Here is a 27,275-nt window from a genome sequence, read left to right as displayed (position 1 = left end):
TCAATGAATGTGATGTTTTGGACAGATCCGACGGTTCGTTTGTCAGTATTAACGTGTTGATGGATGCGAGTCAACCCGTTCCTGTGCCAGTGAATCCGCCAACTGGGGTCCAAGCAGTTCTCGGTGCGGAAAGAGCTAAGGTTTCTTGGCAGGCTCCACATTTACTCGGTGGTCAGGGTAAAGGAGCTTGGCAGAATTGGTCCTATGAGTTAGAAATAAAGGATGAATCGACCGGTGAAATCATACGTCAACATGAGATTGCGGGGTCGTCGCATACCGTCCACAATCTGCGAGAAAGGTCGGAATATTCCATCAAAGCTGCTGCCTATACGAGCGCGGGTAGAGGTCCTTGGTCCACCGAATTTCGAGGACGCACGTTGAGGTATGAAGATTCATTTTTCTTTTACAGTAATTGTTACAATTCTCTTAACTTTTCGTTAATTGTATTAAACGCTTCCAGAGATCCCAGGGATGGCTCGTATGCGTCCATTTTGTGGTCAGCTAACGAGGGTTTGCTCAGAAGCGATGTAACTGGAGAGAATATCGACACCCTCATTCATAGGGAAAGCTTGAAGGATTCGGAAAATGAGTACCATATTATCGACATTACTTGGTACAAAGACATACTATATTTAGTAGGAAATAATTCGGTATTGTACCGCTACAATATTACCAGTCACCAGAAGACGAAGTTCAATATTAATTCCGTCGGAAGTGTCGCCGTGGATTGGATATCCAAGAAGCTCTACTGGGCAAATCCGAAGCAGCAAATTGTATGTTGAGTGGTTGGTTGGGGGTCGTTTGAAGATTGTTTGCTCTTCATGATATGTCCTGTCTTATTCGACTGATTTTTTGCCAGATAACCAGAGCGAACCTGAACGGATCGCAACAGGAACCGATGTCGATTCTAGCTATAGTGAAAGAACTGATGATCGACTCTTTGGAGGCTTATCTGTATTGGTCAACCGGCCATGCAGTCGAAGTAGCTCGACTTAATGGTCAAGATAGAAGATACTACCACTCCGATGAGATATTCAATGGCAAGCAGGTTATGGGTTTAACTTTAGACACGGAAAACAGATACGTGTACTGGATCGTTAGAAGCTACGAGAGTGGATCCATCGTCTATCGGGCACCAACATCGGAAAGAATTCCAATGAGCCATAAAATTTTGCCGGAGAAGGTGCAGATAGTTTGTAATTCTTACAACTATAAATCCAACTTTTTCTGAATCTCATTAACCTCAACAATTGTCATCTAGGTCTCTGCGCTGCAGCATCCCAACATGCAGGGACCATTATGTTACTTCTCTGAACACTTGCTATGGTTGCAAGACGACCAAAATGCAGTGATAGGAGACTTATCCGGCCAAAATACAGCCGTAATCAACGGCATTACCCTGTCGGGACTTCACATGGTCGCTATCATGGATCCAGCTTTGCATCAGTATCCAGAAAATTTAACGTCAGAAACAATAGTGGTCCTGCCGGAAGCTGTGAATCTCGACAGCATCCGGGTCGAGGGGACTTGGCGGAACTTTAGCGTATCTTGGGACCCCGTGAAAAATATAAACTACGGAACGGTATTTTACGAGGTCAAATTCGCAGACTATATTAACACGAACTCGAACGCTGAAATCACGACGGAGACGACGATGCCGTATAACAATTCGGAACAGATATTACCTTACTCCGTGTTGGAGGTCACCGTGAAGGCCTTCACTTACTGGGAGACTTCTCATCACACAAGGAAGATTCTGCGATCACCGCAGAGTGTTCCAACCCAGCCCACCAATGCGAGAGCTTTCGTCGAATTTCATAAAGAACCCTTAAGCGAAAGCGCCGAGATATTTATAATATTCAGGTAGATATTTCATGTAACGTTTAGATCTTGAACCGAATTACCAATGAATCGATACGTCTGTTTCAAAAAGGAAGCCAGGACTTAAACTATATTTTTTTCCCAGGTGGGACCAACCGGAGTTCACCAATGGTTTAATACAAGGATACATAGTTCAGTGCTGGTATATTATGGACCACGCCGAGATACGAATTTGCGATAGCGATAACGTGCCAGCCACTAAATTAGAGTTCACCGCTCGCGAGTTGTTGCCGAATATGACTTATTACTTTCAAGTGCAAGCCTACACCGAAGTCGGAGCAGGTCCTTATACCGATACGATAGCGGTGTCCACGGAATACGAGAATCCAGTTCCTCGATTGCTGGTCGCCACGTTAGATGCTGTTAGAGTCACCGATCTAGACCAGAAAATCAATTACACGATTACCAGACATATAGCCGTGGAGGTGACATACTTGGCGGCGGAGAATAAAATCTACTGGATAAACGAGATGCAGGAGATGGTGACATCCTATCTAACCGGTGCGAACGTCACGAAAATCCTCGCTTTAAACAACACTGCGCTTAGTCTGTGCGTGGATTGGGTCTCGAGGACGTTGTTCTGGACTGAGTCAGGATACAAAGAAACTAGCGGTAGTCGTATCATGAAACTTGATTTAACTGCGTGGGAGGCGGGACTTCTCAAGTACGAAACTATAGCTACGAAGAGCAGCCGAATCGTGAACTTGGACGTATCACCACATACCGGGTAAGTTGAAATTGTTTCCTTCGAAAATGACTTAATTACTATCAAGAGTTGAAGCTATTACACGAATCTTTTTTTATCTGCAGGACGATTTATTGGATAGAATTAACGAAAAGCGACCGGGGAGTGATAATGCGATCTGATCTATCTGGAAAGAATGTTCAGCCATTTTTTAACCACAACGAGGACTGCTCGTGTCCGTTCAGACCTTCGGTTAGGCCCGTGATGGCAATCGACAATACGGACGCTCAGAGCCCCGTCGTCTATTGGGTCTCGCTGGAAGGGCACTTAAACATCGCCGACATCGAGGGCTGCGTCTGCAATCTGATGATCACCCCGGGATTCAACAGAGGCCTTCCCCCGACCTCTCTGAGCGTCGACAAAATAAACGTCTACTGGTCGAACGCGGACACGAATGAAATTTACCACGCCAACAAGGTGTATCCCGACGATGTGGAGATAAAAGGGCTTTACCTCTCAAACGCGCGCAGCATCAGGGCGATCGGAAAGTCGCTTCAGCCATATCCTCTATCGGACTGCCTGATACCTCAACAAGTACCCTACAACGTGGAGGAGACCTCAAAGACGGCTACCAGCATCACCGTGAAGCTTCCCCGACCCGTGGCACATTTCGGCTGTGAAGATTACAATCTGCCTGCGACGTTGTACACCATCCACGTGTCCCGGTGTCTGGAGAACGACCCCAACAGGTGCGAGAGCAAAGATGTAATGTTGAAACTGCAGACCTACGACAGGGAGATTGAGGTGAAGGACCTGAAGCCCTTCACTAGGTACAGGTTCAAGTTGGCGCTGAGTAATTATTACGGCGATGCGGAGTCCCTGAGTCTTGAGTTTGGTCCTGGTATCATTTTGAGAACGGGAGCTGGTGCACCGACCACTCCAGAAAACGTGACCGTCCAAGCACTTACTCCGACTTTAGCAGCGGTCTACTGGAAACCACCCAAAATCTTGAACGCCGCTGCCGTAAGGTACGAGGTACACTGGAGAACGGTTCGCCTGATCAACGGGGTAAGACCGAAGGGAGAGCAGTTCGTAAAGCACACGGAAAGGCCGGACGGGACATTCTCAGAGACGTTGCAGCCCTTATTACCCGGTCAAGAGTACATAGTGTACGTGCGCGCATATCCGGCTCATTTTAGCGATGCCTATAGCGAGAGTTCAGGCCAGATCGTCAAGATGTATCCGGAACCAAACAATTTGACGCTCACTGTAGTCAGCGTGAACTCTCTAAACATTTCTTGGGTACCAACGCCAAACTTGACTATCGACTACACCCTGGAGTACACTCTTGTCGGCATGGACAAATGGCAGGTAGCGGATGAGCCAAATATCGAGAAGGACAAGGTGGAATACTTCGTTCAGGGTCTCCAACCAAGAGCCTTGTACAAGTTTCGCCTTGTTCTGAGGTATCCAAACTACAAGCAGGACTATACGTGGCCCCCTGACGCCAGATTCACCTTCCAGACCCTTGGTAAGTAATGGAATTCATTCGAGGCTTCCTGAAACTTTTAGACAATTAAGATCGTGGATTGTTTTTTTATCGTTTTTTATTCCAGGCGACGTACCAAGTGCTCCGGGTATGCCGACGGTAACAAAGCTCCGGAATTCGGTGTACCAGTTGAATTGGGAGCCAGCTCAGGCTCATGGATCTCAAGTGACCTTGTACCGCCTCGAAGGGAAGTTGGCAGAAGATCTGGAAAGTCAGAACAACGGCCGCAATCAGAGCGATTCGTGGCATTTATATTATAACGGAACGGACAATTATTGGATCATCATGGGGGAGATGGATCAAAAGTACATTTTCCGCGTCAGAGCGAAGAACGCATACGGTTTCGGGACGTGGAGCAAGCCGAGCAACGTCATCGACCTGTCTGAAACTTCCGGTGGGATGTTGGTCGCTCAACAACACCTCGGTCTGGTTTTAGGATTGAGCGTGCCGGTTGTAACCATAATGCTCCTCTGCTTCTGCTACTTCCTTTGCCGTGAGTTATTGCACCGGATTCAACTTTTAATCTAGACCTCTGAGGAATCGTGTCCTTACTTCAAGAATTGATCTTCCACCCAGCAGTGTATAGACAACGCAAGGAAGACAAAAAAGCCGTCCTGCCCCCGGTCATGTCCGACGTAGAATTGGCGACCCTTCGCGAGATCCCACGGGGGAATTTCGTGCAATCGAACGCACTTTACGCGTCCGCAATCCAGAACGACAGCGACGATTTGGCCCTGCCCAAGATACGAAGGGAACAAATTACGTTAGCCAAGTTCTTAGGCAGCGGAGCGTTCGGAGAGGTCGGTATTCGGGTGCAAGTGAAGAAATGCAATGAAAAAGAACAGGTCCCTTCATCCCAACTATTTTTCACAGGTATTTCAAGGAAACGCAAAGGACCTGGAAGGGCCTGGAGTAACTCCGGTGGCCATAAAGACCCTCAGGAAGGGTGCATCGGCGCAGGAGAAGACGGAATTCCTGCAAGAGGCTCGACTAATGAGTCACTTCCGACATAAGCATGTACTAAGACTTCTCGGTGTCTGTCTGGACACCGACCCCCCGCTGTTGGTGCTAGAGCTGATGGAAGCCGGAGACTTACTGAGTTACCTGAGAGCCAGTCGCTCCCTGCTCATTACGGATTCGCGGGCGCTCAGACTTCAGGATCTGCTGGCAATGTGCGAGGACGTGGCCAGGGGATGTCGTTACCTCGAAGAGCTCCACTTCGTGCATCGCGACTTGGCCTGCAGGAACTGCTTGGTCTCAACCAGGGATCGGGAGAACCGCGTCGTCAAGATCGGCGACTTCGGACTCGCTAGGGATATTTATAAAAATGATTATTACCGAAAGGTAAGACACATTGCTACGTCGATGGTATCGTAACGAGACGCGACGTAACGATGCGTTTCTATTCAGGAAGGTGAAGGACTGTTGCCAGTCCGCTGGATGGCCCCGGAGTCCCTCGTGGACGGGGTGTTCACGTCGCAGAGCGACGTTTGGGCCTTCGGGGTCCTGATGTGGGAGATCACGTCGTTGGGCCAGCAGCCATATCCGGCCAGGACGAACCTAGAGGTCCTGCACCATGTGCGAGCTGGAGGTAGGCTTCCCAAGCCCTTGAATTGTCCACCGGCGCTTCATCAGCTGATGCTGCGCTGCTGGAGCTCCGCGGATGCCAGGCCCAGCTTTAAGGTCTGCTTGGAGCAGATCGTGGCTCTTCGTGGCAACACCGAGGATGCCATCTTGAACCCCGTCCACGCGGGCCAGTACCTGGCCAGAAGAGGTGCGTATCGCGACCGGGTCGCTCTTTCACCTCCCTAAGTTCTGCATCGCACAGGCCACACTTTGCAGCATGCAGTGATTACGTTCGAGAGTCCGAACAGAGTCTCCCCTCGTGAGAAGAGTAATTTCTTCGAATAGTCTCTTGTTCAGTTCGCAAAAGTATCGCTAATAAGTTCTGGTCTCCGTCGAGCCGCTCGACACGTGACTTACGTCAGACTCGTTACTTTGCGGCGTTACGCGTCCCAGTTGTCACGTTTACCATGTTCTCTCTATCCTTTTTGTTAATTGTTCCTTATCTCGTTTCGGCTCAAGCATGCACTCTATCAGACATCGTGGGCTAACACACGCGATTGTAAGAGGACGGCGAGTCGGCCGCAATCGATTACATTCTCTTTAATCAATAATTCATATATTAATGTGTGCTTGAATACATACTGACCATTGCATGGCTCGTGCTTACAGGCGTGTCTAACATGGCTTACTTTGCTGACGAGAATCAAAATCATAACAACTCAGGTAGGTCTCTCCGATCGGACTGTCACCATTGTGGAACTTTGAGCGTTTCTCTGTACTTTACGGTATGACTTTCCCCACCGAGGCCTCGATTATTTATGCAAATCTCCAGCCACGATAAGAATTGCCCGTTGCACTAGCGACAAATCGTACGTCCACCTTTTGAGCATTACTTTTGTATTTACTTTCCGTTACCTCTTGTTACCGCCATAGCCATTTAAACGAGTTGAAGATCCGTTTGGCTCGTTGTCGCGATATCACAGGGCGTCCTTCTATTTCTAGGCAATTCGTGGAAGTCGAGTAGTTCCGAGCGAAGTCGCGATATGCAGCCCTTCCTTCAGGATTCGCAAAATACCGTGAGCTTTCACTCCTCGGGCGAAGCGCCCAAGTATTTAGAGTTGTTAACCGACAGCGGAGAATTTGTACCGAGGGAGGTTCTTACGGGAGATTACGAGATACCACGGTCGATTTGCATCTCAGGTTCGTATTTTCGAGCAGCTCCGCACTTGACCTCACACTTAAATCTCCTTTATCGAATGCAGATAAAAACGGGTGCTCGAAGGTGGAGCAAAGGGAAGAGACGAGCTGCCAGAAAACGGAGGCGCAGGAGGAGGACCGTGATAAGGGGAACCGGAAGACGTGCCACAAAAGAGCGTCGGTCTCCAGCCTGAATCTGCCGGAGCGTACCAGGGCTTCCATTACGAGTATCGGCGAAAAGTGTAACACCCTGGACAGTTTGAAGTTAATCAATGGTTCCGCCGTAAAGTCTCCGCTGAAGAGGGACTCTTTGACGTCCTTGAGCGAGCGGCACAGATGCAAAAGGGACACCATCGACGAGATTGGCTGCGGATCCAGCTTGGAAGGCAGGAGTTGTAGTTCGCTCGGCTCTTCCGCGAGCTTGGCCCCCCAAACTAAATCTGGATCTTTGATAATTAACTCCCAAACTGCTGTGCTGCTCAGAAACAATAATTCGAGCGTCAACGGCATTGCGGGCGACAGCCCGGGGAACAATAATTTGTCAAAGCTGCAGAGGACCCACTCCACCCTGCAGAATGGCAAGGCGAACATCCCTCTAGTGATCAACAGTGCACTCCTGAACCTATTGAGGCAAACCCCTGGAGTTGATGATAGCTGCGACGCTGTCACATACACAAATATCAATTCCGAGGCCGTCAGGGTAAACGCGTCCTAGAGGGTCCTTCGGGAAAGGTTCATATCTTGGCCAAGGCCAAGGCCAATCTTCCTCTAGGTGGTCTGTATTTGTCCAGCTCGATCAAACTCGCAAGACGTCTTGTCTGAATCACTACTGGCTGGAGGCATTCTGGGAAACGTGGATGAACTAAAAAGAAATCAACGGATAGGCAAAAGTTAACAAAACGTAGAGCGTAACGTTTAGGAAAAAAATATGGTAGGGTAGTAAAAGTTTTGAAAACGCGGGTGTCGATCCATCCTGCGCTTTTTAGAGACCGGAGCTCGGATTCGTCGACTCGGTTCCTTGGGAATTTCATTGGTCTGGTCCCCGTGGATATCAACATGGATGGACATAAATGGAGAATCACAATGCGATCGATTACGCAGCGGTTACGGAGCTATCTACTGCCACACTATGTACATTTATAAAGTCATTTTTATTCACCGCCAAATATCCTACGAGGCGCATTTTTAATAATGTATTTATTGAATCGAAGTCTACCAGACAGAGTTTCCAACTACTCATTGTACAAATGTCATATCGAAAGCTCGACAATAAGTAGGAAATAAGTTCTTGTTAAGTTTTTGCGCAATGAATGATATATAAAGTTGATCTTGAAGTAATTTTACCATGACATGGAGATTTAAAGAATGGGATTCTTATAGTATGTAATCGAAATAGTGCAAAACAAGTGGATGAGACGTTGATATGCAAGAGTCATGATAAACGAATCTCGTTGCTTTAGTTTTAAGATATTGTAAATAATGTTTTGGCGACGCGCCATCCACGTGTCTTAAATCTTACCTACGAATTAGAAATATTTCTTTCGCGGTATAAAGTATTATAACTATCGAACGAATGGTTCGAATGAAAACAATGTCCAATAATTTATTCTCATCATGTCATCAATTGGTCATTCTGGTCGAACGTTATTGGAAATAATTCTACGTGTTTTGCGGTTTATAATCGAGGACTCATTGATCAATTGCGAGCTATTTCGAAAAGTCGTAGGTAGTACGGTCTTCCCATTGATAACCACTTCCAATTTCAAGTATACCACATGCACATATCTATTGTTCCTAGAGAATAAATATATTTGTTAGTCTACACAAAGTCGATTTAGAAATCGAATACTATTTTTGTATATATTTTTCTCCGATTTAAGATAACGTATGATTAGTCCTAATTTAAATCAATGCATTTCGAGACTTTTGTACTTTCGGTCTGCAGGAAATACGGAAATAATTCAATTACATATCGCGAGAAAGCTCGTGTCTAGAAATCGATCGACAATCGTTAGCATTTACGTCGGTACATGTAGAACATGATGACTGTAAAAAAACAAAATAAATCAAGAGCGCATATCTCACTTTATTTATATTTCATCAGAATTAATCTCTACAACGTATAATTAATTAGTTTCAATAATTACATTAGCATCAATACACTTCCCTCGTTTTGCTCAGTGCGGGAGGACGGACGTAGCTGTTTATCGCTGCCATTTGCAGTAGTCCATTTGTACAATTGCACGTATGTATAAAGTTCCTTTGTATTGAACACGACTACTCCTGTTAATAAGTATGCAATATTTTCATCGAACGTCATCCTGCACTGTACATTCAAAGTCTTGTGAAATGTTCTTAATAATTTACGACCATAAACATCGGATTAAAGTGATAATAGAAAATTTTGTTTCTTTTTCTAAAGATTTATCAGGAATTATTTTATTTCTAAACCTTCATGTCTAACCATTGTAGAACAACTATCTTGAAGATAAGTGCATAATCCGCACAGCTACAAGACAGTTCTACATCGACGTATCTTTGCCGATTGTAAGATCACAGGTTTCACTTTTGCAGCTCACAGAATAGATTTGTTACTAAAACCAAGAGATACCATATAATCATTAGTAAATAAGTTTCAGTTGCATTTTTAACCCTTAGCGCTCCGCAAGTTTCGTAACGTTATGACGAATGTCTCTGTAGTGGAGCCAACGGAGTGCTAAGGGTTAATACCTTTTGAAGTGATACCTTAACGTTCCAATTGAATAACCACAATTCAGTTGGAATCATACCTGCGTTGTATTAGTGGCGAGTGGAACGTCGTCATCTAATGCATCATCTCTGCTCTGTTCATGAAGTAGTACATATTCTCGGGAGCTGAATCCAAAGCGTATTACATCTCTTTCCAGTAATTCGTGATACCTTCTTGGCTCCAATTTTACATTATTTACAAATGTACCATTGGCAGATTCCAAGTCAATAAGATACGGACGTACGCGCCTTCCTTCTCCTCCTCCATCTCTTTGAAAAGGAACTAAACGAAATTGTAGTGCAGCATGTTGTTTGGAGCATGAAGGATGATCTAAAGGTATATCTGCTACCTTCCGATCTCTGCCCATTAAATATGCTGACTGTCTATGTACATACAGAGTAGGTAAAGCTTTCTCTCCTTTGAATGGATATAATCTCCACCTTCGCTTAGGTTTACGTGCATCCTGTGGCTCAGCATATTTAATTACTACACCATTAACTGTATTTGCATCTTCTGTTAATTTTCCTGATAATTCGTAATTAGGTTTCTCTTTTTCCTGTGGTTTATTTTTGGACTGTTCCTTTGAATTAGACTTGCCCCACTCAGGAGAAGGCTCTTTCTTTACCTTTACTTCGCTAAATCTGTTTCTATCGTTTGACTTATCTTTTTCTCGCCTGAAATCCTTGTTTCTACTGTTTTCGTCTTTATTTCTTTTTGATCTACTGTCATAGTCTCTATTTCTTGAGGATCTGTCGTCTCTTCTTGGGGATGTCCTGTCGTTCTTTCTTTTGGCATGATACTGTGTGTCATCTCTATCCGGATAGTCATGTCTTTCTCTATTGCGCCTGCAAGAAACAAACATCAAAATGACATTCACAGTTTCATGAACGTGGACTCTGATAAAACCACATGTATAAAAACAAATTATTGAATTATTGTAGCAAACAGCATCTAAATGTACACATAAATCACAGTGTTCAATTACTAGAAAAGTATTGTTTACAAGCATTAGAGTCCTTCCAGGTTTTCTGGTGTATACTGCAATCTTCTTTACTAATCATTTTATAGTTTCACCTTAGGTAATAATCACTGAGTTCTATTTAGAAGTTTTGTTAACAATATTGTTATACAATTGTTACTTAAAAACGTTAAATTGTATTAATTACTTACTTCCTTCTTCGCTGCGAATCCGAACTTGACCTGTCCGCCATATTTAATTTATAAGGATGTCCATAAACTATAGTATCGAAAGACTGCCTATTTAGGATGCTCAGAAACTGTAAACCGTATTTAACGCCCTCACTGATTTCGACGTCAGCATTGGGAATTATATGCAGCTTTATTTACCCGTTAGATTCAGACATTATCGACTGATTGAGAACTCCTCATGCACTCTGCTGTGACTGCTACTCTCTGATATAGTAACTTCATATGCATGCATTCACACACAGGCAAGAGGTAAGGGAGGGGAAATGTGTAGTCGTGTGCAGTACTTTTACTTTGTATTGACAGACAGGACAAGACAAAAAATCTAGGGTACAGATTAACATCTGTGATTTTCTAAATCCACTCAACCTTTGGGATGAAGATTGTGATTTGAAAAGAAGTTGATCGGACGGTGCCGATTGGAATGTATCGTAAGTTGCTATCACGTGCTGACGTCTAATGTCTTATTTGACAGTATATGGTTATACGATACACGGTAATACAGCGCTAGATAAAAGGCTTAATTAAATATATCAAACAGATGGTCTGCTAGCTAAAAAGAAAAAGTATTAAGCTACCCTTTCAAGACTTTTCAGCGGTTCAGATCTGAGAAGTAAAAATGGGTGACCAACAATTAGGTAGCTTAATTAAATGGCTGGATACATTTGATCTTCAAGCAGCACATGCTTCAGCCGAAGACATAAGTGACGGCGTGGCTCTTGCCGAAGCTCTGGCACAGATAGCACCCGAATGGTTCACCGCTGCATGGAAGTCGAAAATTAAAACCGACGTAGGCACCAATTGGCGTCTGAAAGTAAGTAACTTAAAGAAGATTGTAGAAGCAGTAATGGAATATTATGTAGAATGTCTAAATCAACAACTGTCCGGCTATGCTAAACCGGATGCCACTAAGATCGGAGAGCACTGTGATGAGCATGAACTACAGCGACTCTTACAATTGGTATTGGGATGTGCCGTCAACTGCAACGAGAAACAAAGATACATTACTCGAATAATGGGTATGGAAGAAGTGGTACAACAAGTTATAATGCAAAGTATTCAAGAATTAGAAGGTAGCATGCATGGTCCACGACTTAGTTTGGGAGCCAGTCTTAGTTTTGAATCAATGGATATCGGGGACAGTACTCATCAACGGTTGTTGGCTGAGCTTCAGTTAGCTGTTGACTCAAGAGATCAGTTGGCACAAAGATGTCATGAACTCGATCAACAACTATCCTTTTTACAAGAAGAAAAAGTAGGATTAACGGTAGAAAACAAGAAGTTACAGGAACGACTGGAAGAATTCGAAAATCCAGAAGATTCTGGTTCAAGCTTGAAGTATTCTGGCCTTCGTAAACAAGTTGAATCACTTAAGGATGAAATATTTAAATTAGAAACATCAAGAGACGATTATAGGTTAAAGGTTGAATTTTTAGAAAAGGAAGTTTCAGAGTTGCAATCAAGACAAGACGATCTGCAAAAAGCTGCAGATGAAGCAAATCATTTAAAAGATGAGATCGATGCTTTACGAGAGACTGCTGATAAAGTAACTAAATATGAACTAACTATAGAATCATATAAAAAGAAAATGGAAGACTTTAGTGATCTAAAGAGGCAAGTAAAGATCCTAGAAGATAAAAATTTGGAATACATGCAGTCAAATATGGAGTATGAAGAAGAGGCTAAACGTGCTACTATGTTACGTAATCATTTAGAACTTTGTAAGAAACAGCTCGCCGAAGTACACCGTAAACTAGATGAGCAAAGTAATAAATCTGATAAATTAGAATTTGAAGCTAAGAAAATGGAAGCCCAACTGAATGCTTTACAGAGGGAAAGGGATCGATTGGTCATTGAAAGAGATGCCCTTAAGGAAACAAATGAGGAGTTGAAGTGCACACAGTTACAGGCAGTTGAAAATATGACCAAGCCTAGCACTGTTGATGCTGTTGCTAATGCAGAAATGATTCCTCCCGAGATTAAGGAAAAATTACTCAGGCTTCAGCATGAAAACAAAATGTTGAAACTTAATCAAAAAGGTAGTGATGAAAAGTTACCTTCTGTTCAAGCATTATTGGATGACTCAGAAGAAAAACTTAATTTACTACGGGGCGACGTTCGCAAGGCTAATCAACGAATCATTGAATTGGAAAATAGACTGGAAGAGGCTTCTGAGAATCAACCAAGTGATGATAAAGTTGATGGTATTAGTTTGCATCAAAAGATAATTCATTTACAAGATGACTTAAGAAAATTACAGGGAGAGCGAGAACGCTTGACTTTACAATTGGAAGAAAGAGAAACAGCATTACAAGCTCAAAAACAAAAAGCACTTACAGCTCAAGAAGCTTTAACTCGTAAGGAATATGAATACACAGTATTAGACGAACGTTACAAAAAGTGTGTAGAGAAGGCTAAAACAGTTATTAAAAGCCTGGATCCTAAACAAAATGCTTCTTCCGCTTCTGAATTGCTAACTCTACGCAATCAGTTAAATGAAAAGAGAAAAATCATTGAAGATCTAGAACAAAAATTAAAGGATAGTAAATTAATTGGTGAAATGGAAGAAAAATCTTTGATATCAGCATTTTACCATTTGGGTTTAAGTTGTCACCGTGGGACTATGGATCAACATCTTGCAGCTCTCAATTCAAGCCAAGGCCAGTCGTTTTTGTCTAGGCAGAGGCAACCATCGGCTCGACGTACAATTCATCCTCCATATAATTCTAAATAAAATACAACAGCATTGCAAGTTTTTATAAGTTATTGAAACTTTTTAAACTTTATAGCTTTACCTTTACAAAAGGAAGACATTTTATAGATTGACAAATATCAGTGACTTTTGTTCTGTTCTAAATGTAATAATTTAAAAATGTCAAGCTTATCATATTTTTAACACTCTTTATTGCATAATGTTCTTCATTTTAGTGTTAATTGAAGTCACACATTTACTTTTTATTATTTGTTTATGAATAATTGCAAACAAAATATTGTTGCATCAAAGAATTATATATTGACTTGATTGGTTAAAGAAGATGCTTTTTAGAAACAAGTACAATGAACTTTGTACTTTGATAATATTTTATAATGGCACAATAACAGGAAACATACAAAGGATAATGTGCCTAGGAATATTAGTCTCACAAATAAGTCTTTAAAAGCTTTGTACCAATATTTTACGTAAAAGTACGTAATATAAATGGACAACATACTAGAGAGATGTATTGGTTCTTTTGGGTGCAAGTTCCAAAAAACGTTAGTACAAAATACAGCTACTTATTCTGACATAAAAAAGGATTGTAACTTTTCAAGAACAAAGTATTCTGTGAAACTGCTGTAATGCTAGTATACATATTCAGATATGCTTTACCCTATATCCATATTTGAAAGAATCTACTTTTAAAAATATCATGAAGATTTTATATTATAAAACTAGTTTGTCTTTTGTGTACCATTTTAATCTTAATTTATAGGTCATTTTATTTGCATAGGATTTTACGTTCTGGATAATTAAATTAATTAATCATATTGACGAGCAATCTATTCTTTGATTTATTTACTAATCAATCGTTTATTAAACATCCCAGCATATTATATCATGTAATAACTAAATTGCAATCAAGATAAATCTGAGAAGTTTGTTAATGTAAATATGTTAAGTTTTATTCCATTGTTACATTTGACAAATAGAATACTTTATGTATGGTATAATGACATATTGTAAATACAAATATTATGCATATAAATCTTGACTTTTTCTTTTGTCATTCAAAACATTAAAACACAATTTAGTAGTGGAATGTTACTGCAATGGATAAGTACTAAAAAATAAAACATTGAAACATATTGAATCATTATATTTTCCTTTAAAATAGAGTTTCCTAATTCGATTACATACTGTTTAATTATAAATGAATATCTGTTGAAGATATACGTTGAAGCAGACGTAGTCGATCCCTGTTCAATTTAGCAATATAGGTGGATATCCTGTCATCATTTGTTTTAACATTGGTTTCTTGAACTTTTACGATTTCTTGTAAATCAGAGTAACATCTTTGGTAGTAAAACACGGCAGTTAATAAATCCCATCCTGTAAATTCTGGCCACAAGACATCCGAAAAATAAACGTAACATTTGGCAGTCTGAAATTGTTTAATATAATTTTTTACAACTCATTTACTATTATAATCAATTTTCAATAGTTTCATTGATCTATTTTAGTAATACTGTATCTAGTAATTGTTTATGAAAACTTACCTGCCATAGTAAAAAGTCGCTAAATCGTACCTCTCCAGATGTGCGAATAAGTAAATCAGGTTCAGGTAAATCACCAGTATAGAGACTCTTAGACAGTAATTCTTCATTGATATCATCTACAAGTATATCCGCATTTTTTACACCTTCTACAACATTTTTTACTGCTTGTGTTATTTCGTCCCTTGCTGTAAAAAATAGAAACTGTGTGAAATGTGCGAAACAAACTCAATGATTTAGACACATTGATGTAATAAAGATAATGAAAAACTTACACGTATAAGCAAAGGCAACGTTCAGAAACACTTTATTGTTGTGCCTTGTAATGAGCATAGCTTCTGCAATCAGTTTACGAATATCCATTGGAATTAATGATAAATTACCTATTACTCGGATATGAATTCCATGCTCCATCAGCTTATCTCTAAAATGCAATACAATTAGAAATAAACAGAGTTAATAATCAACTGACATTAGTAAATTAATTTTCAGAATAACATGAAAATATACCTTTCATCTAATAGGCGTTGGAATTTCTGTTTAGCAAGTTCCATAATTCCATCGATCTCTTCCTTGTTTCTTTTAAAATTCTCTATACTAAATGCATATACCGTAACTTCAGGAATACCAAGATCGAAACACCATTGCAGAGTTTCCGTTAGCTTATCAAAACTGAAATAAATATAGTGAGTATAAATTACTTAAAGTACACGATACATCCTGACGTAGTATACAAAGTACAATCGCTTACCCTTTAGTATGACCTTCCACCTTATCTACCTTTTTCTTACTTGCATATCGTCTATTGCCATCCATTATAAATGCAACATGTTTTGGGACCTTTCCAGTCTTTAGAACTTTAATGGCTATACATTGTAACCAGTTTAAAGTACTATCTCTTATCCATGACATCTTTCGTTTAAATAATAATATACAATTCGTTAACCTTTTACTATCAAACAATTCTACTATACATTGTTTTCAGAACAATGTTCGCCTAGGACATGTCTCGCTTGCTCTCGATGCACTTCGATTGACTCTTTGATTCGGTACCATAACACACAAGTATTTAAACGTTCCAAGTCACGAGGTGCGGTAGGTGCGGAAGCCTTGCCTCACCTTGGTGTAGTCGTTCCTGATAATCCAGTACTACCTGGGGAATTATCACCTTTGGTAATATTTACTATCGAACTTTCTATCTATTGCACTGTTAAATAAAGTATCGTTGATGTGCGTTGACATATAATTTTCAAATTAGTACAAATATTGAGTAACTATCATTGCGTCAGCAAATATATATGCGCGTTAGATTATCCCCATTCGAAGGTTACTTCGCGGTGTTCTATTGGACATACAACAACGAAGTTTAGATTAGGTGGCGGTAAGATAGTCCTTTTGCCGTATGTCATGAATGAGTAATTATTTCTTGATAAGCCCTATTATGTAATAAATGCTTTTGGTGCAATCGTTAGCCTTAAATTTCCGTGGACACGTCAAAAGTACCGGCCCACGGACACGTCAAAAGTACCGGCCCACGGACACGTCGATAGTCACCGCCATAGAGTCATGAGAGGTTTTTCCATTTTTCTTTATTCATCAATTTTGACCTCCAGCTCGAGTATTTTCGAATTTTTTCACACATTCCTTCATATTTCTCCTAATTTACGGAACTTCAATGTCGCGAAAACTTGTCAAGTATTAAAAATTCCAGATTCGTTGGAGGCTGACGAACGTGACGTTGCCGTGACTCGAAGCACGTTGATTTATGTAGTACCGTATTATTATATCGTATTATCAGGGTGTAACTATAATTTTATTTTAAAACCAATAAAAATCCCTCGAATCCCTAGGCGTAACAACTGTGTTAAGAACCAAATATGAGTTTTGCTTTTCTCGAGGAAGCATGCAAGAAAAGGGACGAGGCCGTTAAAGCTTTCTCAACCAGGCATAAAGCGTCGCGGTGTCATGGCATCCGATGGAGTCACGTCATAGAGCTATGGTTCACGTCGAGGTTGGCAGCGTCGTGAGCGCCCCTGGTGGCGAGAGCGGTAACCCGATCGCCGAAGTAGGGAGAACTACTTTTCGCGGAGTGTCGGAGCGTGCGCGTCCGCGTTTCGGTGCGTCTCGCGGTTGGTGGCTCGCGAGAGAGAAAATGAGATCCGAGTCGGCGGTGCCTCGGTATGACCTGAAAAAATAAATGTTTCCCTCGGTCCGTGAGTGAACGATCATTGAATCGCGGAGCGAGATGGAGGCCGGCCTGTCGAGGAACGAGGCGGCCATAGCACCAGGTAAGTCAGGGCGAGCGACGAGGCATCCCGACCGTTCGCGGCCCAAGCGAGCGCGTGAATCACTCCTAACCCACTCTGTTCGTGCTTCCAGAGCTGTACTTCCTCGTAGCGAAATTCTTGGCGACAGGGCCCTGCCGGGAGATCGGGGAGGTAAGTATCATCCGAGATCGCGAGACGAGTCGCCCGCTCGAGCTACCTTACTGAGACGCGTTATTTCTTGCAGGCGCTGAAGCACGAGTTGGAACGCTCAGAGGTAAGCGGGACTCGATTGGGTTGACGTTTGCCGGGAGCTCGGCGATACGTAGCTGGTGGCTCCACATGGTTTGCACGTGGTTTCTGCTTGTCAAAACATTAGAATCGCGAGGTCGACAACCTCGTGCGCCGCGGGTACCCTTTGTCTTGGTCCTGATTGAGGTTAGATTTTCTGCCCGAGAGTTCATGCAGATTTTCCTGTGTTTGTCAACAGATTCTACCGGCGCGACTCGACTGGGAAGGGAATTCGCACGAGCAGTCGTTCGCGGAGTTGGTGAGTACAAAACGGTAACGCGCCCTCGAGAGGCCATGTTCCGATGAGAGAGAGAGAGAGCGCGTGTCGTACTTGGAACTCAAAGAGAGGTTCGCGCGGCCGACCTCCCTCGGTGCCTCGTTTCTTTACGTCGCGAGGAGAGGTCGGCTCCGCTTCTCCTCTTCGGGTCGAGGGGTCTGTTGGTCGACGAGGTACCCCTTACGGGCTCCTGCCACCCCTTTCCTGTCGTTCCGATCCCCCTTTCATCTCCCCTCCATTTGGCTCGTCTCGGCTGTTGCACGGCCTCCCTTCTGCTTCTGAACGCACCAATGGCCGATTACCAGCAGCCATCTTGCGTCGACTGATCAATGAATATATATCTTCTCCACTTATTTATAGAAAGAGGTTCCGTACGTGATCGCGATGGCGCTGCGGTCGCTCGCGTCGCGTATGCCCCGTTTTCTTGTTGGCTGAACTTAAAGGGGACTACTTTACCGTGGATTCGAATTCACGCGGAAACCTTATCCGGAATTGTCTCCCCTTTCTATTTGTTGTGTATCTTAGTATTGAATCTGTTGTGTTAAGGGAGAATGTGTTCATTTACGAACGATTTGCTCGTTTACAATTCCCTTGCAATGTTTTTCATGTTAAAACTTTTCAATTTTATTTAAACGATATTGACCAACGTTGCTGTTCTCGCTTCACAGGAAAAGAGGTATCCTCATATCGGAGCAGAACATTTACTGCGAATATGTGCTCGCATCGGGCCAGTGTTAGAAAAGGAAGTTCCACCATGTGTTCCTGGAGCCGTTTCGTTATTAGGAGCAGGAACACAATCTTTGTTGCGTACTCGCGAAGGTAAATCAAAAGCTGGATGATGCAAAATGGTACGGTTTAATGATTTAATGGCGGTAAAATATATGAAGTGATTTTTTTAGATCTTTCGCGGTACGTACGTGGTATTGTTGCTTATTCTGGAAGAATGGGAGGAAAGCCATTTTTGGAGCCACTTAATAGCGGTTTAACTCACAATATTGGTAAGTCGGTGCAAGTAATACCATTTAAACAATGAAACGATGAGACGGTTTCATATTATCTTTGACAAATATTACTCTTTACTATTTATATATATTTTCAACAGTACGTGTACTTCAGGGAAGAGAAAATTCTGGACCCATTAGTCGGCATGAAGCGGTTCCAACAAAATTTTACAGCAAAATGCAATTATATCGGCACACGTTAGGACACTTATCTGCTGTATATTGTGTTCTATATGATCGCACTGGAAAATATGTTATCACTGGTGCCGACGATTTACTTGTCAAAGTTTGGAGCAGCATAGATGGACGTCTTTTGGCTACCTTTCGAGGTGCTTCGGCTGAAATAATGGATATTGCAGTTAATATTGATAACACTCTTTTAGCAGCTGGAAGCTTAGACCGGATACTGAGAGTATGGTGTTTCCAGACAATGTCCCCTGTAAGTAATATGCGTTATATTGATCGCAAAATTTATGTCTTGCAACTTTTATTTAAATTTGAAAGCTTCAACTTTATTTTTAACTTATAAATCAGGTTGCTGTATTATCTGGGCATTCTGGTATGATTACTTCTGTAAATTTTTGCCCAATCCCATGTAACGGCGTGAATTATCTCGTCTCCACCAGTACCGATGGTTCGGTGGCATTTTGGTCTCACGCAAGGGAAGGCAACGACAGGGCTGTGTTCCAGTAAGACTATCATCTGTATAATCCTATTTTATAGAGTGGTTTTTCCGTGTGATATTGACATTGCAATTAATATTTTCAGAACAAAACCAATTCAGTACCACGAAAAAATGAGGCCAGGTCAAGCACAAATGATCTGTGCGTCATTTAGTCCAGGTGGTGCTTTCATGGCAGCTGGATCCGCGGATCACCACGTCAGGGTATATGCAATGTTGGGAGATGAAGGACCTCGTCGAGTACTAGAAGTTGAAGCACATTCAGACACTGTTGACAGCATGCAATGGGCACACAGCGGATTGAAATTTATTTCTGGTTCTAAGGATGGCACTGCCAATGTCTGGCATTTCGAGCAGCAACAATGGATAAATAAACGTCTTCTAATGACCACGAAACTTCCGGGGTATTTTTCTTGTTCAAGTACTGGTTAATTTCAATATAGTAACAGCGAATTATAAAATATATTATTGATCTGTTTTAAAGATTTACAGGTAATTTAATTATATCTAACGAAATGAGATTTTTTTTTCAGCGAGCCAGATGCAGACGATGATACAAATAAAAAGACAAAAGTTACAATGGTAAGTTGGGATCTGAGTGATGAATGGGTTATTACGGCAGTCAACGACAGTTCACTAAAAGTGTGGAACGCGCACACGGGAGAATTAGCAAAGGTCTTGCGAGGTCATAAAGATGAAGTATTTGTCTTGGAATCTCATCCAATGGACCCTCGAGTCATATTGAGTGCCGGTCACGATGGTCAGCTTATTATTTGGGATGTATTGAACACGGAACCGATGGCCTGCTTCCAAAATTTCATCGAAGGCCAAGGTAATGGCGCTGTCTTCGATGCTAAATGGTCACCCGATGGAACTATGTTGGCTGCTACGGATTCTCATGGGCATCTTCTGATGTACGGTTTCGGTTCTGGCGTAGAGAGATTGAAAATAGTAAGTTATTCGTGAAATAAGTATTTACTAAACGTTTTAGAGGTAGAGTACACTTTCAATCTCGTTTGTAGGTTCCAAAAGAATTGTTCTTCCACACGGATTACCGTCCTTTGATAAGAGATGCTAATAACTATGTGTTGGACGAGCAAACGCAGACTGCACCACATTTAATGCCCCCGCCGTTTCTGGTTGACGTTGATGGCAATCCATATCCTCCAGCATTGCAGCGATTGGTACCAGGAAGAGAGAATTGTCGAGGTGAACAGCTAGTTCCGAATATCGCAGTAGGTGCTGGTGGTAAGCATTGACTCTTATTAAATACATCAATGAGAAATCTTCCAACATTATAACAGTTACACCGGTAATTTAATTGTTATTGCCTGTACAGGAATGCAGGAGGTTATCGAAGGTCTTCCCGTTCAGGAACCGCGATCCAACATCGACCGTTTAATCGAAGCTCTTGCGCAAAGGCAGAACATTAACGTCGAAGGGGAACCTGGAGAAGAACGAGATGAAAATCAAGGAGAAATACCCGTACGGCAAATCGCGAGTCCACGGGGAAGCAGACCTGGTTTACGAAGAGTTGGAGATGTCGAGGGTGTTAGGCAAAGTAGCGGTAACTGGCAAAGAGATAATACCACTCCTTGGAACAAGCCGATACTCGCAAAACCAATAAACCCTGCAATTCGTGAAACGCAAACCAAGTTGCTGTAAGTATTGTCAAGTTCTTTGCCATAATTAAAACGTTGGCATGAGAATTAATCCAAACTCCTGTGCGAACATTTGGTGATAACTGTAATGAAACGTTTTCGGTTTTATTAGCGTTGCAATGGCTGATATGGAGTTAGAGATCTGGAGGCGTGAGATGCGACGGAGACCACAGTTAATCTCGAGTACTACAACGGCCCAAGGAGGATTAGCCAACCGTTTAGCGAACCGGAAACGCAATAGAAATACAAGACACGGTTACAGAACAAGGGCTGCCAGAGGTGAAGAACAAGAGGACGCAGAGTTTGAGGTACGATAGAGAGAGATTTCTCTTGATAAATACTTTTTTGTTTTATTATTCTCTGATATTATTATTTTATTACGATGTTCCTGTATTTATAAATTATGAATTTATATCGATAGAATCCTGATAACGGAGCAACGTCTGGAAGTTCAGCGAGTAGTAATAGCAATGATTCGACGGCACAGGAAGAGGATATGAGTTCGGACAGTTCAACGTCGGATTCAAGTAGTGAATATTCGGATTGGATTGCCGATCACGGACTCAATTTGGAGCCGCCAAAAAGGAGCAAACGAAAGCCCGTAAAAAAAAGGTCTGTTACTCCACCGAGTGAATCGGACAGGAGACGCAGTCAGCGACCCAAGAAGAAGGTAAAGGCATTAACGAAGGTAAAAACAGTCAAGGTAGAGAAATTCTAAATGCAAGATGCGAGGAAGTTGATGACAATCATTTGAATCAGGTTGTAGCGGTACCTAATGGAGTCGCGGAAGTCCCTGAAGCTTTCCGTCCGTCGGAGTGGCTTACCGAGGTGATACCTCGAAAAGCTCCGTACTACCCACAGATGGGTGACGAGATAGTATATTTTCGCCAAGGTCATCAGTTTTACCTTGACGCCGTTAGAAACAAAAAGGTGTACGAACTTGGCCCTCGTTTCGAGCCTTGGTCTAAAATGAACATACGAGTAAGTACGTCACATCGTAACCGTCTCTTTGGAAGACGATGCCATTATTAGCGATCATCTGAAAATTGTAATGAATTCACAGGCTCAAGAAGTCGTCAAAGTTGTGGGAATCAAGTACGAGATTCGCCCGCCACGATTGTGTTGTCTCAAGTTAGCTTTAATGGAAGAAGATGGTCGGTTAACTGGGGAGACTTTTACCATAAAGTACCACGACATGGCCGATGTATTAGATTTCCTGGTTCTTCGTCAAACTTTTGACACAGCCCTTGCTCGCAATTGGTCCGAGGGTGATCGGTTTCGTTGTATGATTGACGATGGATGGTGGATGGGTCAAATTCAGTCCATGGAACCGTTGGATGATGATTTTTCGGAATCTTTCTTTATGTGCTTTCGGGTCAGATGGGACAATGGAGAGTTCGAACGGATGAGCCCTTGGGATCTGGAACCCATTGATGAAGATAGTAAGTTTGGCCATCAAGCTGTTTTTGTAAAATTATAGTAACGTTTTGAGGAACCCAATGTCGCGACAGTTTTTAATGTATGTATTTTCAAAAATTATAGGACTCCCAGCGGAAATCGGTGGTGCCGTTCCCGTACTTCCGGAAGAAATACAAGCGACGTTGTATCAACCTCATGCCGAGGAATGGCCGATGGGAGATAGAGAAGCGACTTGCCGTAGGATAATTCGAGGGCTAGATCAAGTAATGAGTCTCGCTATCGCGGAACCCTTTATGGTTCCGGTAGATTTAAATATCTATCCAAGTTATGCATTCGTTGTGGAATATCCTATTGACTTGTCGACCATAAAAGCTCGTTTTGAGAACCATTTCTACAGACGGATCACGTCTGCTCAGTTTGATGTAAGATATTTGGCTACCAACGCTGAGCAGTTTAACGAACCTCACAGTCAAATCGTCAAGCAAGCCAGAATTGTTACGGACTTGTGCTTGCGTATCATTAAGTAAGTTCTCTTTCTACATCATTCTAAAAAGTGTATGTGGAGAAGTAAAGGTATTTATAGTGGTTTTATATATAATTAATAGAGAGACTACGGAGCTAGATGTCCCTGCAGTCTATCATCAATTAGTCGATACGTACCATTCGTCGGATTCAGAAATCGATGTTGAAGAGGACAAGGAAAAACCTTCTACTAGTTCAAAGAAACCAGTTGCCAATAGAAATTTACGGTCGAAAGAAGTTTGTCAGGATTGGAAACTGGCTTGTCGACAATTGTTGGAAAGTTTGTGGCAATGCGAAGACTCAATTCCATTTAGGTAAATAGTTAATTATCATTTTATAAATATTACTTTCTTATGCGTACGATATCCTTATTGCGTTAGTTACTTTAATCTCATAGACTTTAATGAATATTTCATTTGTTCCACTATTTTAATGGGTTTACTGTCATCGCAGGGAACCAGTAGACAGATTGGAGCATCCCGATTATTACCAAATAATAGATACTCCAATGGATCTTAGAACTGTGAAAGAAGATTTATTGGGAGGGAATTACGAGACTCCTGCTGAATTTGCCAAAGATATGAAGTTGATTTTTTCAAATAGTAGGAATTATAATACAAACAAGCGCTCCAGGGTAAGTTGTGATTTGAAATTATTTGTATATTTACTGGTATCCATAGTTCAAAATATCTGATATGTCATGTACCATATTTTTTTCAGATATATTCAATGACGATAAGATTGTCAGCAATGTTTGAAGAACATATGCGAAGAATCGTTTCTAATTGGAAATCAGCAAGACGACGTAGTGAAAATGCAAGAGCAAAGGCAAAGGCAAATAACACCGGTAAGAAAGGCAAGGCGCGTCTTACGAACGGTGCAGGTAATGTCTTTTTTCATATTATCAGTCTCAATTGCTCGTTTTAGCTTACAGTGATGTGATTGGTTTAAATCAATAAAACTTGTCTATGAAAGTACCTGTATATTTCAAAATTCAATTTCTAGGGCCATCTAAAGTGCAAAGTAGCGATGACGATGATGATGATGAGGACGAAGATGAGAGTACATCTAAAAATCAAGGATCATCGGCTAAATCGAAACGAAAGTCTCGCGGCTTGGAAGATCCTGGTATGTTGCATTGTGGTACGATACCATACTATGGTTAATATTTCCCATGGACATGAGATGAGAAAATTAATGGAAGGTTATTTAACAGGTCCTTCCCGTTTAACTAATGGCCATGCAAAAGGCAGTGGAAGTTTATCTCGTCCTACCATAAGACTAAGAATTTCAAGAAATGCATCGATGAAGAAGACTAAGGTTAGTGACAGTGAACTAAGTGACTCAGAGGCAACAGTTGAAAGTGAAAGCAGCGATAGTGCACCAATGCGAAGAACACGGGGAAGAAAGACAGTGAGTAGTGATGCTGGGGATAGTGATTCAGGAGATAGTTATAAACCAGGTGGTCGGGGAAAACAGACTCGTAAAAATCGAGCGAAAAATAGTAAGAATATTAAACAAAGTAAGCCTAAGCCAAAATCATTTGTAACCGATGACGAAGAGGATGACGAAGATCAATTCCTTGAACCCGAGACCACAGAAGAAGATGAAGAAAGTGCTGACGAGGTTGTGCAGAAAAATTCCACGAGGTCACGTAAAGCAACTGCTAGGATGCCAGTACTTGTACCTGAGGCTCAAGATGGATCTGACTGTAACGATGCACAAAGTGATTCCGACGAAGAAGAAATTCGACCTCCTGTCGCTACTAACATTCTAGACTCGGATAGTGAGGAGTCGGATGCGATATTTGAACCAGTTAGAAATTACAGGAAAACGCGTGTGTCTAGAGACTCGGATAGTCAAGACGTAGCACAACATACTCGCAGAAGTGGTAAACGTCCGCGCTACAACGAAGAGAGCGATGACAGCAATGCTGCTCCTCCTCGTAATCGACGTAGTATTAAGAGACGTTATTATGCCGAAGAAAGTGACGAGAGCTTGCCAGAGCCTGGAATCAGTATAAGCAGCAGGGGACGAGTGCGTAAAATGACAGCACGAGCAAGGGCCTTTCTCTTGGAATGACCCTAACCGTCATGTTCGTTATAGACAACTTAATGTATAGTATAACCAAGTTTTTCTATCAGACGCGTTATGTAGTAGTTTAAAATGAAATACCGAATTAAACCAACAATAACGTTTTACAACGAACGTTCGTCGAACCGGCATTACACACTCCAAAGAACGTGGAATTTTATGAGTAATTGTGGCACATTGTTACGCTAGACATCGTACGAATAATGGCAGAGTATTATAGAGGGCTTTGAAAATATTGTACATTAAATATATTTTGTAATACAGTTCAAGAATATTGATCTACTGCATTCAAGTCCACTACTTAACACCTTAAAGTAATTGTTTTGTTTGAATATAATTGAACAATTCCAGGAGTGTGATAAAATGTCTATCTAATGCTAACTGTCGTAATATTTTCCGCAATTTTTCTTTCATATGCACTTAAAACAAGTTTTTGTTTTTTTTTCCAAATGTACTTGTCTCCGTTGATTACTTGAAAAAATTGAGAGAGTCATTGAAACAAGTATACATACCAATTTTGCAAAATTTGTAATTAAACTCTACCTGTTCTACATGTGTCAAGATAAGATAACGCAAGAAAAGGAGTTTTAGTTTCGAAGTATTTCATGATAGAATGCTTAATTAAATTTTATTTTGTGTTTCAGTTATTGACAGAAATTAACAGAGTCTAACAAGTTTTTTGATACTAAAAGTAACTGTGAAAGGATGCATAGACTTTAATGCAAGGTTGATGGGATTAATATTGCATTTGTTATTCTCAGGAGAAAGGTCTGCAGCTTGTTTACAAGAAAATAATCGTATTGTTACATAGAAGAATTTGAAATAAGTGTTGAATAGGATTAGTAGTGTAGGCAGATTTGCTGAGGCAGTATACCGAATCAATTCGTAATAACAATATGATTTTTATAAAGTATCAAGCTATCCTTATTGAATTAGTCTCAATTTTGTTCTTGCTATATTATGTCGCTATGCATTCGAATCGATTTCGTTTAATTAACCCTTTGCGGTCGTATTCAATTTATACATAGGTGTTTTGGTGGCTGAGAGTAGACATACTACCGCAAAGGGTTAATGAATAGATATGATGACAATACTTTTGATTTTTGAAATTACGTGTGAATGATCTCCATTTTATACAATTACTAGACTTATACACATCACAAATAGATTTTACAGTGATCGATATTGGAGATCAATCCCTTGGCATCTCCTGGAACGTTGATATCATTTGTTAGATCATTGACTAGTTGTATACATGTAGCATGAACTCATGTAGAGATACTTACGTTGTAAAGTAACGGTGTCCTTTCTCCTGAGAGATGGATCGAAACATCTGAAATATAATTATTTTAAAGGTTAAACGATGTGCTTACCGACGAATGCTAATGACATGGCATGTCTTCGAAAGAAGCGAATAATGACCAGCCTTCAGTTTGGAAGTACCCAGTTTGTTAACATATTTGTAATGTGGCGACAGGCACGTGCTATTTCCTATTTTTCTTTTCTTTCTAAAAAAAACATGGCATATCACATGTTTAAACACACGTAGTTCATTAACTTAAACAACATTCGTAAAAATGATTATCAGGATATCCTAGTTGCGGTTTGTAATGCTACGAAGATGGGATATCCTAATCTCTTTGCTATAGATACTTTTAATTCATTATAGGTAGGTATACGATAATGGAGTGCTGTGGTACGCTAACTGTGCAAATGAATTTTAGGAAATTTCAAAGATACGCAAAGTAACTCTGAGTATATTAAGAATTTATACATTATATGTAGAATGTAAAGCATACCTCCATTTTTGAAGTACCATAATGCTAAGGGAAAAGATATTCGTGCGCAACTATTTCGAGTCTCGACTGTCTGAAGCCATTGTGATATTAGCATAAGAGCACGACAAGAAATATGATAACAATAATATAAACATTAAATAGGTCGATAATGGTTATTTTTTTAATGACGCGTTAAGTA

At 41.3% G+C, this 27,275-nt stretch overlaps 4 protein-coding genes across 10 annotated transcripts in view; 3 read left to right on the top strand and 1 right to left on the bottom strand.

Moving 5' to 3' along the window:
- The window catches only part of LOC105698429 (proto-oncogene tyrosine-protein kinase ROS), a 26,422-nt gene extending 17,451 nt beyond the window's left edge, over positions 1-8,971 (top strand). For 3 of the 4 annotated variants that reach the window (XM_012422671.2, XM_012422669.2, XM_023435052.1), the window contains 13 exons: positions 26-382; positions 461-773; positions 860-1,183; positions 1,262-1,863; positions 1,967-2,608; positions 2,692-4,097; positions 4,183-4,608; positions 4,695-4,915; positions 4,989-5,459; positions 5,526-5,889; positions 6,351-6,404; positions 6,684-6,881; positions 6,944-8,971. In XM_012422671.2, the coding sequence (XP_012278094.1) occupies positions 26-382; positions 461-773; positions 860-1,183; positions 1,262-1,863; positions 1,967-2,608; positions 2,692-4,097; positions 4,183-4,608; positions 4,695-4,915; positions 4,989-5,459; positions 5,526-5,889; positions 6,351-6,404; positions 6,684-6,881; positions 6,944-7,593 (6,028 nt within the window). In that variant the 3' untranslated portion in view covers positions 7,594-8,971. The remainder of the gene's footprint in view (positions 1-25; positions 383-460; positions 774-859; positions 1,184-1,261; positions 1,864-1,966; positions 2,609-2,691; positions 4,098-4,182; positions 4,609-4,694; positions 4,916-4,988; positions 5,460-5,525; positions 5,890-6,350; positions 6,405-6,683; positions 6,882-6,943) is intronic. The other variant, XM_023435053.1, reaches the window with a different exon arrangement.
- On the bottom strand, positions 8,945-16,611 carry LOC105698423. The gene is made up of 8 exons (XM_023435056.1): positions 15,839-16,611; positions 15,598-15,759; positions 15,363-15,511; positions 15,091-15,275; positions 14,748-14,975; positions 10,798-10,904; positions 9,668-10,472; positions 8,945-9,472 (listed from the first exon to the last, which is right to left on the bottom strand). The coding sequence occupies exons 1-8, from the start codon at positions 15,997-15,999 to the stop codon at positions 9,470-9,472; spliced, it is 1,800 nt and encodes a 599-aa protein (XP_023290824.1). The 5' UTR covers positions 16,000-16,611; the 3' UTR covers positions 8,945-9,469.
- On the top strand, positions 11,101-14,579 carry LOC105698433 (protein Hook homolog 3). The gene has a single exon (XM_023435054.1). The coding sequence runs from the start codon at positions 11,453-11,455 to the stop codon at positions 13,565-13,567; it is 2,115 nt and encodes a 704-aa protein (XP_023290822.1). The 5' UTR covers positions 11,101-11,452; the 3' UTR covers positions 13,568-14,579.
- On the top strand, positions 16,605-27,275 carry LOC105698430 (PH-interacting protein). 4 transcript variants are annotated; one of them, XM_012422675.2, is made up of 22 exons: positions 16,605-17,375; positions 17,467-17,525; positions 17,599-17,628; positions 17,842-17,901; positions 18,588-18,738; positions 18,819-18,917; positions 19,022-19,359; positions 19,455-19,609; positions 19,689-20,006; positions 20,136-20,553; positions 20,625-20,850; positions 20,942-21,263; positions 21,376-21,571; positions 21,685-21,933; positions 22,023-22,244; positions 22,327-22,705; positions 22,806-23,205; positions 23,288-23,518; positions 23,658-23,838; positions 23,925-24,087; positions 24,210-24,332; positions 24,409-27,275. In XM_012422675.2, the coding sequence occupies exons 1-22, from the start codon at positions 17,333-17,335 to the stop codon at positions 25,284-25,286; spliced, it is 5,241 nt and encodes a 1,746-aa protein (XP_012278098.1). In that variant the 5' UTR covers positions 16,605-17,332; the 3' UTR covers positions 25,287-27,275. The 4 variants fall into 4 exon arrangements, with proteins under 4 accessions (XP_012278098.1, XP_012278096.1, XP_012278095.1 ...); XM_012422673.2 differs by having other exon boundaries at positions 21,685-21,951; positions 23,925-24,081; XM_012422672.2 differs by having other exon boundaries at positions 21,685-21,951.

The sequence above is a fragment of the Orussus abietinus genome, unplaced genomic scaffold (assembly GCF_000612105.2).
Source record: "Orussus abietinus isolate OABI.00-Male unplaced genomic scaffold, Oabi_2.0 scaffold62, whole genome shotgun sequence".
NCBI lineage: Eukaryota > Metazoa > Arthropoda > Insecta > Hymenoptera > Orussidae > Orussus > Orussus abietinus.
This window is presented reverse-complemented; position numbering and strand designations above follow the sequence as displayed.